This window comes from Musa acuminata, chromosome BXJ3-4, assembly GCF_036884655.1.
Source record: "Musa acuminata AAA Group cultivar baxijiao chromosome BXJ3-4, Cavendish_Baxijiao_AAA, whole genome shotgun sequence".
NCBI classification, from domain to species: domain Eukaryota; kingdom Viridiplantae; phylum Streptophyta; class Magnoliopsida; order Zingiberales; family Musaceae; genus Musa; species Musa acuminata.
In genome coordinates, this window is record NC_088352.1 from 10,723,538 (window position 1) to 10,741,116 (window position 17,579).

The 17,579-nt window shown below is 39.3% G+C and overlaps 2 protein-coding genes across 2 annotated transcripts; both read left to right on the forward strand.

Annotated features, from left to right (window-relative positions):
• The first annotated feature begins 4,036 nt into the window (after window positions 1–4,036).
• On the forward strand, window positions 4,037–9,311 carry LOC135637008 (LEAF RUST 10 DISEASE-RESISTANCE LOCUS RECEPTOR-LIKE PROTEIN KINASE-like 1.2). The gene is made up of 4 exons (XM_065149315.1): window positions 4,037–4,980; window positions 7,262–7,300; window positions 7,812–8,075; window positions 8,166–9,311. Exons 1-4 carry the CDS (start codon window positions 4,185–4,187, stop codon window positions 9,098–9,100), a joined length of 2,034 nt encoding a protein of 677 aa, XP_065005387.1. The 5' UTR covers window positions 4,037–4,184; the 3' UTR covers window positions 9,101–9,311.
• Window positions 9,312–12,002: 2,691 nt separating this feature from the next.
• Window positions 12,003–16,502, forward strand: LOC135636925 (vacuolar protein-sorting-associated protein 11 homolog). Its single transcript, XM_065149109.1, has 5 exons — window positions 12,003–12,359; window positions 12,914–13,087; window positions 13,227–13,550; window positions 13,672–15,450; window positions 15,640–16,502. The coding sequence occupies exons 1-5, from the start codon at window positions 12,138–12,140 to the stop codon at window positions 15,994–15,996; spliced, it is 2,856 nt and encodes a 951-aa protein (XP_065005181.1). The 5' UTR covers window positions 12,003–12,137; the 3' UTR covers window positions 15,997–16,502.
• Window positions 16,503–17,579: the final 1,077 nt, after the last annotated feature.

Here is a 17,579-nt window from a genome sequence, read left to right on the forward strand (position 1 = left end):
TTGTGAAGTAAAGGGATGCAGATGCGAGGCGATGGATAGTAGGGCCATGGGCATGACAGCGCCATGGTACCGCAGAGGCGGGACTTCCATGAAAGTCATTGATCCCTTGCTCTCATGGAGGGAGAGCGCTTGGTCGTGAAAGGGGCCGAGTAGGTGGAGCATGCAGAGGCAATCTCCAAGTACCGAGATAAGGCTGAAGGGCAGAGGCCAAGAAACTTCGTAAGACCGGTGTCAACAAGTTTCTCATCAAGATAGTCGAAAGTGAAGGACTTCGGGTCATGCAAGAGTGCACGACCAAGGAATGAAGCAGGTAGTACGTGGTACTGTACCTTCGCTACTCAGGGGAGTAGGCAGCAAGGTTGATGGAGAAGACGGTACAATCCCATAGGCGACCTCATCTATTAGAGAATTACTCCAAGTTGGGGTGAAAACTTCTCGCATTCCAGAAGTTCGATGGCATTGAGAAGGTGAATCACAGTAGCTAACTCAACGCAAGGAGTGCAAACACTTCAAGTGCTTCAGAAGTGTGAGCAAAGAGCAGGCGAAGGCTAATAACCAGCTCGATGCATGGAGTACAACCTCGAGGAGGTGGGTGAAGTCAAGTAACCTTTGCCTTCTCAACCCTTAAGAGAATGGGTGAAACCGAGTATCATAATTCTCTTATCTATCCAGCAGAGGATCTCTGCATAAGTTCAAAGACCCTTCGAAGATAATGGAAGACAATAGTTGTCAAATCATCACCAATGGTGATCAGTGCTACTGAGAGTAGATTGTCCGCTTCATTTCCTAACGAAATGCTAATCGAAAGTGGAAGTGATGCGAACCTACTTTGAAGTGACAACTAAGTGAAAGAAGAGTCAATGGACAAATTTTGTGGAGGAAGGACCCAAAACTTCAGAAGTTGCGAGACGATGCTCGTTAAAGCTCTAACAAGCATCCACCCAGTTCAAGCAACATGAGGTATTTGAGAGACTAGCGCAGTAAGGATGGTCTTTTCCTTCATCTGGAGGATTCGCAGGAACCAACAGGGATCAACACAACTCAGCCAACCCCACACTAGAGTCAGAGTCATTGGCGAGTTGAAGTAGCATGGCGGATCAAAGGTTCGACTACTCAAATTCAGCAACGGAGAGCAGTTGGGAGCTAGGAGGCGCATTGCAGCTGGAGCAGAAGATTGAAGACTCAGCAAAGGCGAGGAGTTGCAGTATTCACAAAGGCTTCGACAAGAACGTCGAAGGAATAAGTGGGGGAGAATGTCACGGACAAACTTCGAAACAGAATGTTTGATGTAATGCTTATGTATGTCCGTGTCTTTTGGTATGTTCATGCTTTGTACAACATGTAGAGGGATGTCCGAAGGCTTAATAGTCTCATTTTAGTAGGGTTGATGGCCGCTTTAGGCTTGTAAATAAAAGTTGTGTCATGTGGACACGTGTGAGAGATTTTCGATCTATAATGGATCATTTTACCCTTTGTTGTGCAACTATTCAGAGCTTGAAAAGTCTGTTTGTAATTTGCATTGTCTATAAAGTGTTTTCGGATATGTTTGCTTGTGGATCTCGAATGAGTCGTTTCTCTAACCTGTTTCTCTCTTTTGGGGGTCCTAAGGGATATGGGAGGCTTCTGGGAGGCTGACCAGACTAACATGCAAGGTGATAGAAATAATAGAAGATAAGAATAAATATTGAATGAAGCTTTATTGAATAGTTGAAGATGCTTCAATACATTAACATATTCCCTCTCCTATTTATACAAATTAGAAGGAAGGCTTTCCCTAACAGAATAGAGGATTTTCCTCAACAGAATAGAGAAATTTCCTCATATAGTTAGGAAAATCTTATCTTCTATCATGCCCCCGCAAGATGGTGCTCCTGACAAGGATACCAATCTTAGATCGATGCAAAGAATTGTTTACAAGCGAGAGACTTCATGAGTAAGATAAGTGTAGATCGCTACTGCTGCTGCTGTGATTGTTGTTACTGTGATGGCACAAGCGTTCCCTTCATTCTCCTTAAGTCTGCCGAATGTTGGCAGATCAGCGAAGACTACCGCTGTAAGGAAGATGAGGATTGACCACGGAGCCTCTTAGGAATGCAACGGCGTTGGTCACTGGCCGAAGGGTGAAGCTTCACTTTTCTCAGCGACGTTGGTCGCTGGCCGAAGGCAAGAGCGAAGCTTCGCTTTTCTCAACGACGTTGGTCGTGGTTGCAATTACGACGGCTGCGACGGTAGAGAAAAAATCTACAACAATGTTACAGTGATGCTACTACATCAAAGGAGGAAATTGCAACAGAGGAGGAAGCTGTAGCAGAAGAGGAAGCTGTAGCAGAAGAGGAAGGAAAATAGCTACAACAAGGAAGAAAGGTGGGGGCAGTGCTGATGAGTAGCACTAGAGATGCCGTAACGGAAGGGAACGGACGTTGCCACTCTTGGCAGCGAGAAGAGAGCTTGCTCTAGGCAAGCGGCGCGGCTCTGATACCATGATAGAAATAATAGAAGATAAGAATAAATATTGAATGAAGCTTTATTGAATAGTTGAAGATGCTTCAATACATTAATATGTTCCCTCTCCTATTTATACAAATTAGGAGGAAGGATTTCCCTAACAGAATAGAGGATTTTCCTCAACAGAATAGAGAAATTTCCTCATATAGTTAGGAAAATCTTATCTTCTATCACAAGGGTGCGACTTAGGCAAAACCAGCTAAGTCCGTGACAACTTGGAGCCACCATGAGATTTAAGATATGTTATTGAAAACAAAACATTTTAAATTTTCTAAATATGTTTGAGGAATTTAAAGTGATACATTTATTTAGGGAGAAAAATCGCTCCATAAATTGGCTAGCAAATTATGCTTGAACTCATAATGTGTGGATGGATTTTGGATAGTTTTGGCTTCCTGATCTCATTACTTTGATTGCCTTTGATGCTAGGGGTAATCACTTTTTGAAACAATATGATTTTTTATTTTTTAAAAAATATTATTAGGAGTGTTTAAATCAGTTCGAACCAATCGTTAACGATCGAATTGATAATATAATTCAATTAAAATAAGATAATCCGAATCGAAACCAATTCAGACCTAATAACTAAACTGATTCAAAATCGATTACCTCAATTCACTTAACCAATTAACTGATTTATATTTTTAATTAATTTAAAAATATATAATTTTTAAATGAATCGATTCAGTTCGATTGAATAAAACTGGATTGACATGATAAGATTTATGAAATTGAGTCTAATTTATAAATGGGTTTTTAGATCGATTTGCTTATTCGGTTTAAATTGATCAAAGACTTAGGACAATAAATTGAACATATCTTTTAAATTAAAATTAATTTAATTTAATTTAAATTAGATAAAAATACACCTCTAAATCAAAATCGTTTATAGCATTTAAAATTAAATCATTGGTAAACTGATTTCGTCCAGATTAATTTTAAACCGATTCAATTCGGATTCACCTTAATTCAAAAATAAAACCTTTCTACCGAATCTCTTGAACAACCATCAAAATAACAAGTGTGAGGAAATATTAAAATCTTACCCATACTGATTTATTTCCTGATATCTTAAACTTTATTATTATTATTATTATTATTATTATTATTATTATTATTATTATTATTATCTTCTTTTTTTTTATGATCAAATTAAGAAACCCAAAAGCAGTTCCCGTCCACCGTAATTTAAAATCGACGGTGAGCTGGCTGGACTCGGCAACGCCGGGAAGAAGACGACGGAGCATAATAATACGCATGTAACGATGCAGCTAATGTACGAAGTCCAACAGGAAAAGAAAGGACATGTAGGGTTCCGATGATCTCATACCATATGGTCCGCTCACCCCGTAACTTTGAAAGGGCTGTACTGCATTGACCCTGTGGCGTGCAGTCCTCATCCTATCACTGCCAGCTTCCACGTGATCTTTTGGTCACCCACGCCACATCATCATCCAACACAAGAATGCAAGAGCAAGGATGGAAGATTGTATCAGGACCGAAGCCATCCATCACCCTTCGCATTCACCGTGTCGCCCGAGTGGTGGAAGGAGAAGCCGAGCACACAACCCAGCATCATCACCATATAAAACACCACAACAAGCCTTCCAGAATAAAGAAAAAAGTCTTCGTTTTCCACCGCCCCCTTCCCTCTTCCCCCGATCTGACCCAAACCCAACATGCCTTCTCAAATCCGACCACCTCCGTCGCCGCCGCCGCTTCTTCCTCTTCCCATCCCTCTCCTTTTCCTTGTCCTGCTATTCTCCATCGCCGGCGTTAGCTTCGCATCCGATTACGCTTGCCAGGAACGCTCAACAACATGTGGCGACGTCACCGACATCACCTACCCGTTCTGGCTCGCTAATGATCCAGCTGAGCTTTTCACCCACTGCGGCTACCCAGAGTTCATGGTGATTTGCCGAAACGACACTCCGATTCTCAGACTTGCCACCGATAACTACACGGTCATCCACATCGACCACGACCGCCGTATCATCTCCCTCGCCGACGCCGACATCGTCGGCAGTGCGGATGCCTGTCCCAGAGTCCGCCACAACCTCACCTTTCCTCCCGATTCCTCTCTGGCCTACGCTCCCTCCGACGCCAATCTCACCTTCTACTTCAACTGCAACGTCAACCTCACCGAATACATAAGTCCCTGCCTTGGAAAGAAATCTTTTGTTCTCACAGACGAGATGATCGACAACAATTCCTTCGTTCCTCACAACTGCGAAGCCGTCATCGTGGCTCCGGTCCGGCAGGAATATCTGAAGTCTTATCAGTATGAACTCGCGCACGGGTTCAGAGAGGCGTTGCACGAAGGATTCGAGTTGAACTGGTCGGTGTCCACCAACGACACCTGCAGCCAATGCGAGCAAACCGGTGGGTGGTGTGGGTTGAACATGACCAGCAGTAGGACTTTGGTTTCCGCCTGCTTCTGCTCCGACGGAAGAATAGCATCGCACAATTGTTCAAGTACGTTTACTTATCTTCGACCACTCTGCTTCTCGTTCTATTTCGTTCAGATCTGCACTTTCTGTCGATCCATTATAATTTGGGCCTTTCACCAGTAATCAAGAGATCGGTAGGAGTACCAGAGAAACTAGAAGAAACACAGTAGGTCTAGTGGTTGGTGTATGAAACTTCGTTCTTCATTTACTACGAGAGTTGGCCCATCACATCCTCTGTCTCGGAAGAACAGAGCCCGCCTTCATCTTTCTTCCATGCCCTGAGAACAACGATCTCCTGTCCTCGGCCACCCCAAACGCAGCCATTGACTTAGTCAAACTTCATAATTAGTAGACTATCTGAATTTAAAACATCATCATAAAAATATAAAAAGAAACAGTATGGAATCATGCCACTATCCGAGTTGGTAGTCCTCTTTTGATTTCTTTGATTTAATTTTCATTCAATTAATGTCACATCACGGAAAAAGTAATGCTGCTTTTGACCTTCCATTAAGGTGGTACCGTGCGATCTAAGGTAGCAAATGTCTCCCATGGCTGTTGTCAGCTCCGAAATTAACATGATTTTGTGTGAATTTTGTCACATATATCGATCTAATTTTAATGTCGTTTAGTTTAGTTTTCACTCACCACTGCTGGTATTGTCAGACATTGGGCCCCACCTGTCACCATCTCTGGTCTACTGGTCAACCGATTTGGCCACCCACTCCGTCTCTCTCTTTCTGGAGAGTGGGCGGTGAACGTTAAACTTGACTTGGACATCTGGTGGGGTCCGATGCGCGTGGTAAGATAACGTTGGCATACGATGGACGGGTCAAGCGGCAGTGTCACCGTAGTCCAAATTTTACGAGATTGGACAAATTGGTAAACCACGATTGACCGAACCATCAGAAGTCAAAATCATGGTCCGGCTCGAGTTGCTAAATCGACTCGACATGGATTCATGACTCTGAGATTAGCTTAGCTGCAACTTGACTCGGGCCGATTAAAATTTAGATAAGAATCGATTGGGCGTTGTGTTCATTAAAATTTCTATTTCATTGTGATAAAAATTATAAATTCCATGTTTTTTATTTCCTAAATCAAAATGGATCGCATATTATTAAATCGACAATAAACTAAATTAGATAGGTAGGATCATATACTAACTTGTTAATCTTCTGAAGAGAGAATTCGAAGCCAGATTTTGGAAGGGAATACAAAAATTATTTTACCGTAATTGTTAGAACAAAACTTAAAAAACTAACATAAGGTTCATAAAAACTAAAACATGGAAGCCCAACAGTCCACGCAATAATAATAAATAAATAAATTATTTTGAAAGAAAAAAGATAATAAAAATCTTTTTGACTCCTCATCATACTCATGTCAGTGATTATATGGGGAAGAGTAGAGCGAGAAAGTTCTAAACTGACGACATTTTAAAAAGATTGAATTGTGGGATTGATTGCTTTGTTATATTTTAAATTAAAAATCACTGTTTATTACCAGATCATTGTAAATTCTTAACTCAAGTTAGGTATATAATTTGGATTAATATATTATGTATATCTAAAATCAAAAACTTCTGAACCATTTTTTGACCTCATAGGTTTTTCAGTCATATATGATTCACTTAGTGTGTTCTAAGGAATCCAAACTGATCATCTCAACTATTGTTTCTTCTATTTTATACATCCGCAATGCTGTCACCTTTCATCTTCTTTCTTCATTCTTTGTGTGTGAGCGCGCGCACACGCACATAATCTAAACTAGTCTCATGAATCACTTCCTGCTATCCATCCACGCCACAGGCGTCCGGATGCTAAAATGAGGAAAACACCAAGTTGTAGAGCTTGGATTGTCAGTCTTATGACTTGTTCCACATGTAATCAAATCAGGAAGCAGTAAATTTATGGCATTGGAAGGCTTGGTGTTCACAGGGACAGGCCAAGCAAAGAGTAATATTTAATGTCCCAAATTATCAACATTATCTTTCTCAAAATTTGCCTGCCTAGCATATTTTATCTGATTCTTTTTTCAGTCAAATGGCAGAGTCTTTATATTTTCTTTCTATTTTGCATTCTGACATCCTGTTGCTTTCTTAAATATTTAATAACATAAATCTGGGAGCAAGGGACAATACATATCAGTAGGTTTTTGGATGATATAGCGGTTTAAAAGAAAATACATATCAGTAGGTTTCTGGAGTAGATATTGGGATATTCCTTTATGCTGTTCTGTACATGCTTCTTAATCAGGCTTATCATTTTCAGTGATCTTATGGAAATAATTTTCATATGCTGCAGGAAAGAGCAAGAGTAAACTGAAACATGGAATTATAATAGGTAAGTAACAACTTATTTCTCCTGCTTTGCATAATTTTATACAGTTTCCTTAATGATACTTTTTATCTCTGATAGTTGAGACAACAGTTTTTGCTTGTTTAATGAATATGTAAATGAGATACAACTTCTGAAGTTTCTGTTCGTTCATATGGTCATAAGATTTGCTCCTCAATGGGCATCAACTACTCCATGTTAATAACCTCAATTGGTGACCATTGTTATTGCTATTGACCGAGTTTCAAACAGAGTAGATCGTCTTTGTTTAGTCTCATGAAAAGCCACAGCTGCATCAAATCTGGTATAGATATAGCCCTCACTCATCTTGTAGCTTTCAAATTAGATTATATCCATGGAACAAGTCACTTCATTAGAAAACAAAGCATAATTTGATGAACCTCAAAAAATTGCTGAACCTAATCTCTGGAGAAGTTGCAGCGCTTGAAATCTGGGCTTGGATTCTTTCATATGGTTCCTTCGGCTCATGTTGTTTGTTATTTGTCATGAACAACAGGTATTGGAGCATCAGCTGGTTTGTTCGTCCTACTTTGTGTTGGCTTTATCTACTACAGGCACAAGAAGAAGCAAGGAAACTCCCCTTCCTCCAAATCCCTTATGCAGAACCTCTCTTCCATGTCATCTTCTAAAGACCCCGAGAAGGGCAGCAGTGCCCATTTCCAGACCTATCTCTTCTCCTATGAAGAACTAGAGCAGGCCACCAACCACTTCGACGAATCCGAAGAACTCGGTGATGGAGGCTTTGGCACTGTCTACAAAGGTACCGACAGAATTATATGTTACAATCTGCACTATAATCATCTCCTTCGGAGTTCTCAACTCATCGTTAGCTCAAATGGCTTCTCTTCAGGAAAGCTTCGAGATGGGCGTATTGTTGCAGTCAAGCGGCTATACGAGAACAACTACAGACGAGTCGAGCAGTTCAGGAATGAGATCGATATCCTATCCCGCCTTCGTCATCCGAACCTTGTCAACCTCTATGGCTGCACCTCTCGCAGCGAACGTGAGCTCCTCCTCGTGTACGAGTTCGTGCAAAATGGCACAGTGGCGGATCACCTCCATGGATCCCGGGCTAGCGAGGGGATCCTTACATGGCCTGTGCGTCTTAACATCGCCGTCGAGACGGCAGACGCTCTGGCCTACCTTCACGCTGTCAACCCACCGATCATCCACCGCGATGTCAAGACCAGCAACATCCTGCTCGACAGCTGCTTCAACGTGAAAGTCGCAGATTTCGGGCTTTCGCGTCTCTTCCCCACCAACGTCACGCACATCTCCACCGCTCCACAGGGCACACCAGGGTACTTGGACCCGGAGTACCACCAGTGCTACCAGCTCACCGACAAGAGCGATGTTTATAGCTTCGGAGTTGTATTGGTGGAACTCATATCCTCCAAACCTGCTGTCGACATTACCCGGCACCGGAAGGACATCAACTTGGCGAACATGGCAGTGGACAGGATCCAGAATGGCGAGCTCGACCAGTTGGTGGACGAAGGCCTCGGATACCAATCGGATGAAGCGATAAGGAAGATGATCACCATGGTAGCAGAGGTGGCATTCAGGTGCTTGCAGAAGGATGGGGAGATGAGGCCACCGGTGAAGGAGGTCCTCGACACACTGAAAGCAATACAGAGTGAGGGGTACAAGGTGGCCAAGGAAGGAAAGGATGGTGCAGACAATGGAGACGATGCCGGATTACTGAAGAATATTGCACCAATGTCACCTGATTCAGTCATGAACAGGTGGGTGAGTAGGTATACTACGCCAAACACCAGCGAGTGATCACTAGTTTCTGAATGGCTACTAATGTCAACACACAATGATACTTCTTCTGTTTCTGTCTCTTTGTATGTGTTTCAGTGATGTGTTTGCTTGAGGGAATGTACATAGTTTGATAGAGTTTCTCTATGTTTTACTTGTTTGGATGTTTTAGTGTAGAATCTGATACCATTATGGCAAGCTCTATCTCATCTATTTGTAGTGTTCTGCTCAACTCAGACAGTAGTGATGTGCCATTTTGCCCAATCCATCCAACTCATTCAAACAAGATGGCTGCCTTTTGTTCCTAAAGGAAACGAAAAGGTATTAGCTGGCCAAACAGTTGACATTAGGACAGTGTATCTGTTGAATGTTGCAGAATCAACACTGTGAGTTTCTATCTTCTCTATTAAAGAGGATTTTAAGGAATAACAAACATCACGGGCATGTTTCCAATTGAACATCGACATTAGGAGAGATCATTTAATAAGATTGAGAGATGGATAAAAATAATATTGATAGAGTAAAAGTTGCCCGGAATTCTGTGTGGCCGTCAATTTCTTTTGATAAAAAATTTATAAGATACTTGCATTGTAAATTTGAATATTAGATGGTTAAAAAAATTTATATATATATATATATATATATATATATATATATATATATATATATATATATATATATATATATATATATATATATATATATATATATATATATAAGAAGTTATGTCGTTGAAATAAAATATTTAAGTGGACATGTAAAATTATAAAAAAATATTTTCGTTCATTGACAATTAATTATAGTTTAGTTGGAGATAGTAGTTAGGAGGGCTACAAATCTTGTAAGATGGAATAAACGTATACTGGGATGACTTATGGATATTATAATTATAAGATATGTGATAATTAATATAATATTATGATGTGGAGTTGAAGAAAGATTCAAGACATTTTTTTGTTGAAACTAAAATTAATGATTTAAATAAAATAGTTATTGAGTATATATTACAGGGTTTACTATAACGTTGTATACTATTCAGTACGGATGGTATGTATCGATCTGACAAGATATCGGTACACAGACTACTATTTATCGGGCGGTACTAGTCACTTGATTCTGTACCGAGCGATACGGATTTCATGAATTCATATCGATCTATACAGAGTGATAAATATAGAGCGGTAATGGTTAAAATCTGATCGTTACCCACCTATATCGATCAGTGAGTAATGATCGGATTTCGATCGTTGTTGATTAAGAACTAAGATTGCCCTATTTTAAATGGTTAATTTGACTATTTGAGATTTAAAAAAAGATTTTTAAACCCTTTCTTCTCTTCTCTTTCTTCTCTTTTAACTTATGTCACTCTCTTCATCTTTTAAAAGTCTCTCAAACTCGTTTTCACTCATATCTCTCTCTTATTTTTATATTTTTACTCTCCTAAACTTAACAAAACTATGATTTATAGATTTGAACAAATTTATAAGGTTAATTTTAAAGGATTAAGAGGAAGAACACTAGACATATATATTTTTTTTTCTAAATTTTTATTGAGTTATGAGATGATTAAGCCACCTAAGATTTTACACATACCACCCAAAATTCATATCAGAGCTTGACAAGATACTTGTCAAGTTTATGCACATAAGGGGTAGGGGAAGTCACTAGATGATTTTGAATAGAAATGACAGAGCCTACATGACATAGAGACTAAGTGAAGCTTATCATATTTATAACCATTGTAATATGAAGAATTTTATAACCAATAATAGTATGGTGATAATTGGTCATACATGTCTGAGCAATAATATAATGATCGATCTTACAATAAGAAGTAATAGATCAGTAGTGAAAGTAGAAGTTCCGACATTCTTTATACTCCACACTAATACACATCATATTCATCTTTAGTAGTTGCTTTAGACACATGTGGTTCATGACAATCAAATTATAACCATCACCACATTAATTCACCAATGACATATGATGTATGATGTATTGGGATCAATTTTAGGATCAAGTTTGACAAACATATCATATTGATATATAAATACATAGGATCGAGGACTCTGATATATTTTTTGTGGAGTTCGATTATTCCTTTTTATGATAAAGCTAGGTATATCTATCGATTGATTACTTAATTTATTTGAATATTAAAAGTTAAGTTATATAAAAAGTCATCAAACAATTCAAATATTTTTTTATAAATAATTTAATATTAGTGAAAGGATGATCTTGAACGTACCTTAAAACTATTTCTCAAAGTTCGAAAAAGAAATATAATTTTTTTAAATTTATATTATTTTCACTAAAATTATACTAAATTTATATTTACTTTTAATTTAAAAATAATGATCTAACTTTTCTATTTTTTAAGTATTTTTAGATTTTTTTTATGATTTTACGTATGCCTAAATTATACATAAAATCCTAAATTATACGTATTTCCTAAAATCCTAAATTATACATAGAATTCTAAATCGTATGTAAAATCTTAAATTGTACGTAGAATCCTAAAAATTTTTTGATGATTTTTAAGTATTTTTATTTTTTTTAACTTAAAAATATTAAATTATAAATACATCTCCGAACATATCGAGAAAACTCGAGAATCGAAATTGCAAACTTTGATATATTACAATATCTATTTATCATTTCTAGGGATTTTTATGAATTATATATCTATCTGACCCATTTTAATAATTTTAAAATATTAAAAAAATTATTATATCATATATGGGAACTCGAACATCAAATATCAAATATACATTATTGCACTAATCCTCCCGGATGTCTCCACGTGACATACGCCTGCGACTCAAACAATCGTCGCAGTAAATTGCGTTCGCATGCGTGGTGTTCTCCAACAAGACCACTTGGTCGGGCGAAACGGATCCAAACCAAAACAACACAACACGAAGGAAGGCTCCCATCGCCTCCCTCTCCCCTCCCACCTCCCCTCAGCCCCCCCCAACGTCCCGACCTTGTCCTCCGCCCTAATCTCGTCCAATTTCTAGGGTTAGGATTCCGAGGCCGCCCCTCCGATCTCGGCGACATGTACCAGTGGCGGAAGTTCGAGTTCTTCGAGGAGAAATCCGCTGGCAAGGCGTCGATCCCGAGCGAGATCAGCGGCAACGTCCGGTGCTGCTCGAGCGGGCGGGGCCGGATCGCTGTCGGCTGCGATGACGGCATGGTCGGCCTCCTGGATCGCGGGTTCAAGCTCTCCTACGCCTTCCAAGCCCACGCTGCCTCCGTCCTCTTCATCCAGCAGCTCAAGGTTGGTCGAGAATTCCGCCCTATATCTATTTAAATCACGCCGAATTGGTTGGGTTAATTGAGCGATTAGGGTTCTTATGTTAAGGAGAAAGTGAATTTGGAGTATCTTGATCGGCATTTCTTCGAGATGAAGAAAAAGAAGAATCGCTCTGTTCCCGATGGATTCGTCAGCTGACTAAAAACCTAAATCATGCAAGAAGATGCGATCGGGACCATTATCCTGTCGTCAGGGTTCTTACAATTCGGGAAACACATTATCTAGGAGGACTTAATGGGCTTCAATTCTTGATGTGGTTTAAGGATTGTTGTTGTGTAGGTGCTTCTGGCATATTCCTTCCATACCTTAATTATGTAATGAGTATACGAGACTGGAGCCCGTAAATTTTGTAGCCTTGAGGAAATCTTGATTCAATAGGATACAACTGAGTCTTAGGTTATTGGAGGTCTCTTTCCCCGCTAATCTTGTTCCATTCTTACCATCTGTATGTTCTTTTACACTGTCATTTACAATAAATAGGGGATTTTATTCTCTGTTACACTTCTACTATGTAACAGCAACGCAACTTCCTGATAACTGTTGGAGAGGATGAGCAGACGACACCCCAGCTATCTCCAATCTGCTTAAAGGTTTTTGATCTTGATAAGATGCAGCCAGAAGGTTCAAGCACAACAAGTCCTATGTGTGTGCAAATATTGCGGATTTTTACCAATCAGTTACCTGAAGCGAAGGTTTGATGTTCTTTCATCATCCTCTCCTTTTCTCATCTGAAGTGGCTTCATGTCTAGTGTATCTTCTATGGAATTACTGTTGATGGTTCAGAATACGATTCTTTATGTCTAATGCATCAATAATCTCTCACCTCTGCAGATCACGTCATTTTTGGTTCTCGAGGAAGCTCCTCCTATATTACTCATCACCATAGGTTTAGATACCGGTTCCATTTACTGCATCAAGGGTGACATTGCCCGTGAACGTATTACACGCTTCGCCCTTCTGGTAGAGACTGTTGCAGACAAAAGCCTTGCTTCTATTACTGGGCTCGGTTTTCGAGTGGATGGGAGAGCTCTTCAACTCTTTGCTGTCACTCCTGCTTCTGTCAGTTTGTTTAGCTTGAACGATCAGCCGCCGAAGAGGCATACCCTTGATCAGATAGGATGTGATTCCAATGCTGTTACAATGAGTGACCGGCTGGTATGCTAATCTTGAAGTTCTTTTAGTATCTTTTCTCTTGTCATGTATACTTTGGTGTTGTGGTTACTGGTTTCTCTAATTAAATGTTGAGGATCTGACTTTCTCTTGGTTCAATGTTCAGGATCTGATTGTTGGTCGTCCTGAAGCTGTATACTTTTATGAAATTGATGGTCGAGGTCCTTGTTGGGCTTTCGATGGTGAGAAGAAGTTCCTTGGATGGTTTCGTGGATATTTGTTATGTGTTATTGCAGATCAAAGGAGCAATAGGAATATGTTCAATGTCTATGATTTGAAGAACCGGTTGATTGCCCATAGCATGGTAGTCGGGAATGTTTCACACTTGCTGTGTGAATGGGGTTACATTGTGCTAATAATGAGCGACAAAAAGGTTCTTTGCATAGGAGAAAAGGACATGGAAAGCAAGTTGGATATGCTGTTTAAGAAGAATTTGTATACTGTGGCAATAAATCTTGTACAAAGTCAGCAAGCTGATGCTGCAGCTACTGCTGAAGTACTGAGAAAATATGCAGACCATTTATATGGGAAACAAGACTATGATGAGGCTATGTCACAATATATTCATACAATTGGTCATCTGGAGCCTTCATATGTGATCCAGAAATTTCTTGATGCACAACGGATACACAACCTTACTAATTACTTGGAGAAATTGCATGAGAGAGGATTTGCTTCCAAAGACCATACGACTCTTCTATTGAACTGCTATACAAAACTGAAGGATGTAGAAAAACTGAATAAGTTTATCAAGGATGAAGACAGTCGTGGTGAACACAAATTTGATGTGGAAACTGCCATAAGAGTTTGTCGTGCAGCTGGCTATCATGAGCATGCTCTGTATGTTGCTAGGAAAGCTGAGAGACATGAATGGTATCTGAAGCTTTTACTGGAAGACCTTGGTAGTTATGATGAGGCTTTGCTGTATATTTCTAGCCTTGAGCCTGACCAAGTGGGTATTACTGTTAAAGAGTATGGTAAGATCCTTATAGAACACAGGCCAGCTGAAACTGTTGAATTACTTATAAGACTCTGCACTGATGATTGGGAATCAACAAAGAAGAGGATGACCAGTGGGATGCATTTGGTTATGCTTCCCTCTCCGATGGACTTTGTCAAGATATTTGTACATAACCCAAAGTCTCTTATGGAATTTCTAGAGAAGTATATCAGCAAGGTTGGGGACTCAGCTGCTCAAGTGGAAATTCATAACACGCTTTTGGAGCTGTACCTGTCTAATGATTTGAGCTTTCCATCAATTTCACAAGAAATTAGCAACGAAAATCATGATCCTAAAGTGGGAAGGCACAAGGGAATGACTAATGGGTCTATGACAGAGAGCAGGGTTAAAATGAATGCTGAGAATAAAGACCTTAAAAAGAAAAAGGATCACCTTGAAAGACAGCAGAAAGGATTGGCCTTGCTTAAGAATGCATGGACATCTGATATGGAGCAACCTTCTTATGATGCGTTTCTTGCCGTTATCTTATGTCAAATGAATGCATTTAAAGATGGTCTCCTGTTTCTTTATGAGAAAATGGAACTTTATAAAGAAGTAATTGCTTGCTACATGCAGAACCATGATCATGAAGGTTTGATTGCATGTTGCAAGAAGCTTGGGGACTCAACCCAAGGGGGAGATCCATCTCTTTGGGTTGATGTACTGAACTACTTCAGTGAGCTCGGAGAAGATTGCTCCAAAGAAGTAAAGGAGGTGCTGACCTACATTGAAAGAGATGATATTTTGCCTCCCATTGTTGTTCTTCAGACATTGTCTAAGAATCCATGCTTGACCCTTTCTGTCGTCAAAGATTACATTGCTAGGAAGCTTGAACAGGAGTCAAAGCTGATAGAAGATGACCGTAAATCTATTGAGAAGTACCAGGTTAGTATTTCTAAACATAGTTCTAAGTTATTTAGCTTGGTCTTTCAAAATTTGCGAGGTTTGTTGCCTTTTGTGCTAGTATGATGATTTTCAGTGGTTCGGCAAACAAGCGAGTGAAATTTATCACGTAATCAGGCCTTGCTTTTCAGATCATGAGTTATTAATTTTGTTTACTGAATACACACACAGGAGGACACTGCTTCAATGAGAAAAGAAATACAGGATCTCAGAACAAACGCAAGAATCTTTCAGCTCAGTAAATGCACAGCCTGCACTTTCACCCTTGACCTCCCTGCCGTGCATTTTATGTGCATGCACTCGTTTCACCTGCGTTGCCTTGGAGACAATGAGAAGGAATGCCCAGAGTGTGCACCCGAATACAGATCTATCTTAGATACCAAAAGGAACTTAGAGCTAAATGCAAGAGACCAAAATCTGTTTTTCCAGCAGTTAAAGAATTCAAAGGATGGGTTTTCTGTCATTGCAGACTATTTTGGGAAGGGCATAGTGAGCAAAACAAGTCCTGGTCCACCACAAAATCCATGATGGAAGAGTACTTTAAGCATTATCTACGTCAGTGTGCCGTTTGTACTGTTTACCGGGATGCTTCTTGAAAGCCTCCTTGAGGTCTTTGGACAATTAAGTTTTATATCATTAGTTTCTCAACCATCGTCTGACTCTTGGTTGCTGCTTTTTCCTGATGATACGAGATTGTCTAAGTATGTTCAGTTCTTCGAGGCCTGATCTTTGCATATTTGTTTACTTAAGCAAAGGATTAATTATTCTGGGTGATGAGAAATACTGAGTAATTGAGCCAGTGTTTCAGTTGCTTGCAATCACTCGCTGCAAGAAGGGGAATTTGTATAGCGAGGGCAAAAACCTCTCCCGTGGATTTCTGATGCAATGTGAAGTTTGTAAAATTCTTGTGGTTTTTCTTTGTAACTGAGACGATGAGTTCTCACATCACTGAGTTTTCTTGTAATACTCTTCATCTGAACTTGTCAAAATGTTTCTGACACCAGCTGAGCTTTATGCATTGGTATTTTGCAGCAGTCTAAATTACCTCCTTGGGTTGGTTATATGTTGTTTATATATTTTATCATGGTACAAATAAGTTAAGCTTTTAATCTCAAAAGAGAATGATGTCCGATGACGCACGTTAGAGGGTAGTAATTAAGAATTTCTTTACAAAAATAATCACACTAAAATAAAATGTTATGATATTATCTATCTTTGATGACACCGATATGGTCTATCAGATGATAGGTATTGATATGGTGTAGGCGATCAATGATATGTCATGTCCTCTCATGGGATTCGGTTCCACCAAGTTGGTGACATGGCATTGATGAGTTGAATCGCAATCTAGTTAATTTGAAAACACATGATCTGATGGTTGGAACATGTATACTCATTTTCAATAATTTGTAATAATCTCGAACAAGTTATCAGGATAAAACTAGAAACAATATGTTACACATAAGGTTTGTATATGTTTATAGCTTTCAATTTTGTTAATTCTTTATACAGTATATAATATAAAAGACTTGTAGTAGGTTAGTAACCTCATTTTGATTAAGTTATAGTAGGTTGTATAGTGTTAATGTAAAACTGCTCAGTAATAAATCATCTAAATAATTATTTTGGGAGTTTTCAAGTTTTGTAGAGTGTCAGCTAGCATAGCACCCTTGAACTACCCAAGCGACACATGGTTGGATTGGTCTTTTGAGGTAGTGTCTAGGATTGGTTCACTATCTTGTTTTGTAGCAATGTCATGTATACATTTGTGGGGACTTTTGATTGTAACGGACCACCTTTAACCCTTTATAGCATGACCATTCACAGCTCGTGAAGTTTACGTTTATAATTTTATTATTTATCAAGTGTTTATTAAAATGATTACATGTAGATCTTGAGTTAAATGCTTTATCTAAATCGTTTCTTTTTTTAGGTCCTTAAGGGCCCATAAGAGGTTTTCAAGAGATTAACCCTTTGTAAACGAACACATAAGGGTGTCGCATGACTTAGGCAAAACTAATTAAGTTCGTGATAGATAATATCATAGTGGAACAAGCACACGTACAAACACTTGGCATACAAACGTGGGGGATCTAGCGATGCTACGTTGA

What these genes read in the sequence shown, in the direction of transcription:
- LOC135637008 (XM_065149315.1), top strand. Translation starts at nt 4,185, where the DNA reads ATGCCTTCTCAAATCCGACCACCTCCGTCGCCGCCGCCGCTTCTTCCT. An exon ending in GAAACATGGAATTATAATAG is followed by an intron (nt 7,301 to 7,811) that starts GTAAGTAACAAC and finishes CATGAACAACAG; the next exon opens with GTATTGGAGCATCAGCTGGT. An exon ending in CTTTGGCACTGTCTACAAAG is followed by an intron (nt 8,076 to 8,165) that starts GTACCGACAGAA and finishes GCTTCTCTTCAG; the next exon opens with GAAAGCTTCGAGATGGGCGT.
- LOC135636925 (XM_065149109.1), top strand. Translation starts at nt 12,138, where the DNA reads ATGTACCAGTGGCGGAAGTTCGAGTTCTTCGAGGAGAAATCCGCTGGC. An exon ending in TCTTCATCCAGCAGCTCAAG is followed by an intron (nt 12,360 to 12,913) that starts GTTGGTCGAGAA and finishes ACTATGTAACAG; the next exon opens with CAACGCAACTTCCTGATAAC. An exon ending in TTACAATGAGTGACCGGCTG is followed by an intron (nt 13,551 to 13,671) that starts GTATGCTAATCT and finishes TTCAATGTTCAG; the next exon opens with GATCTGATTGTTGGTCGTCC.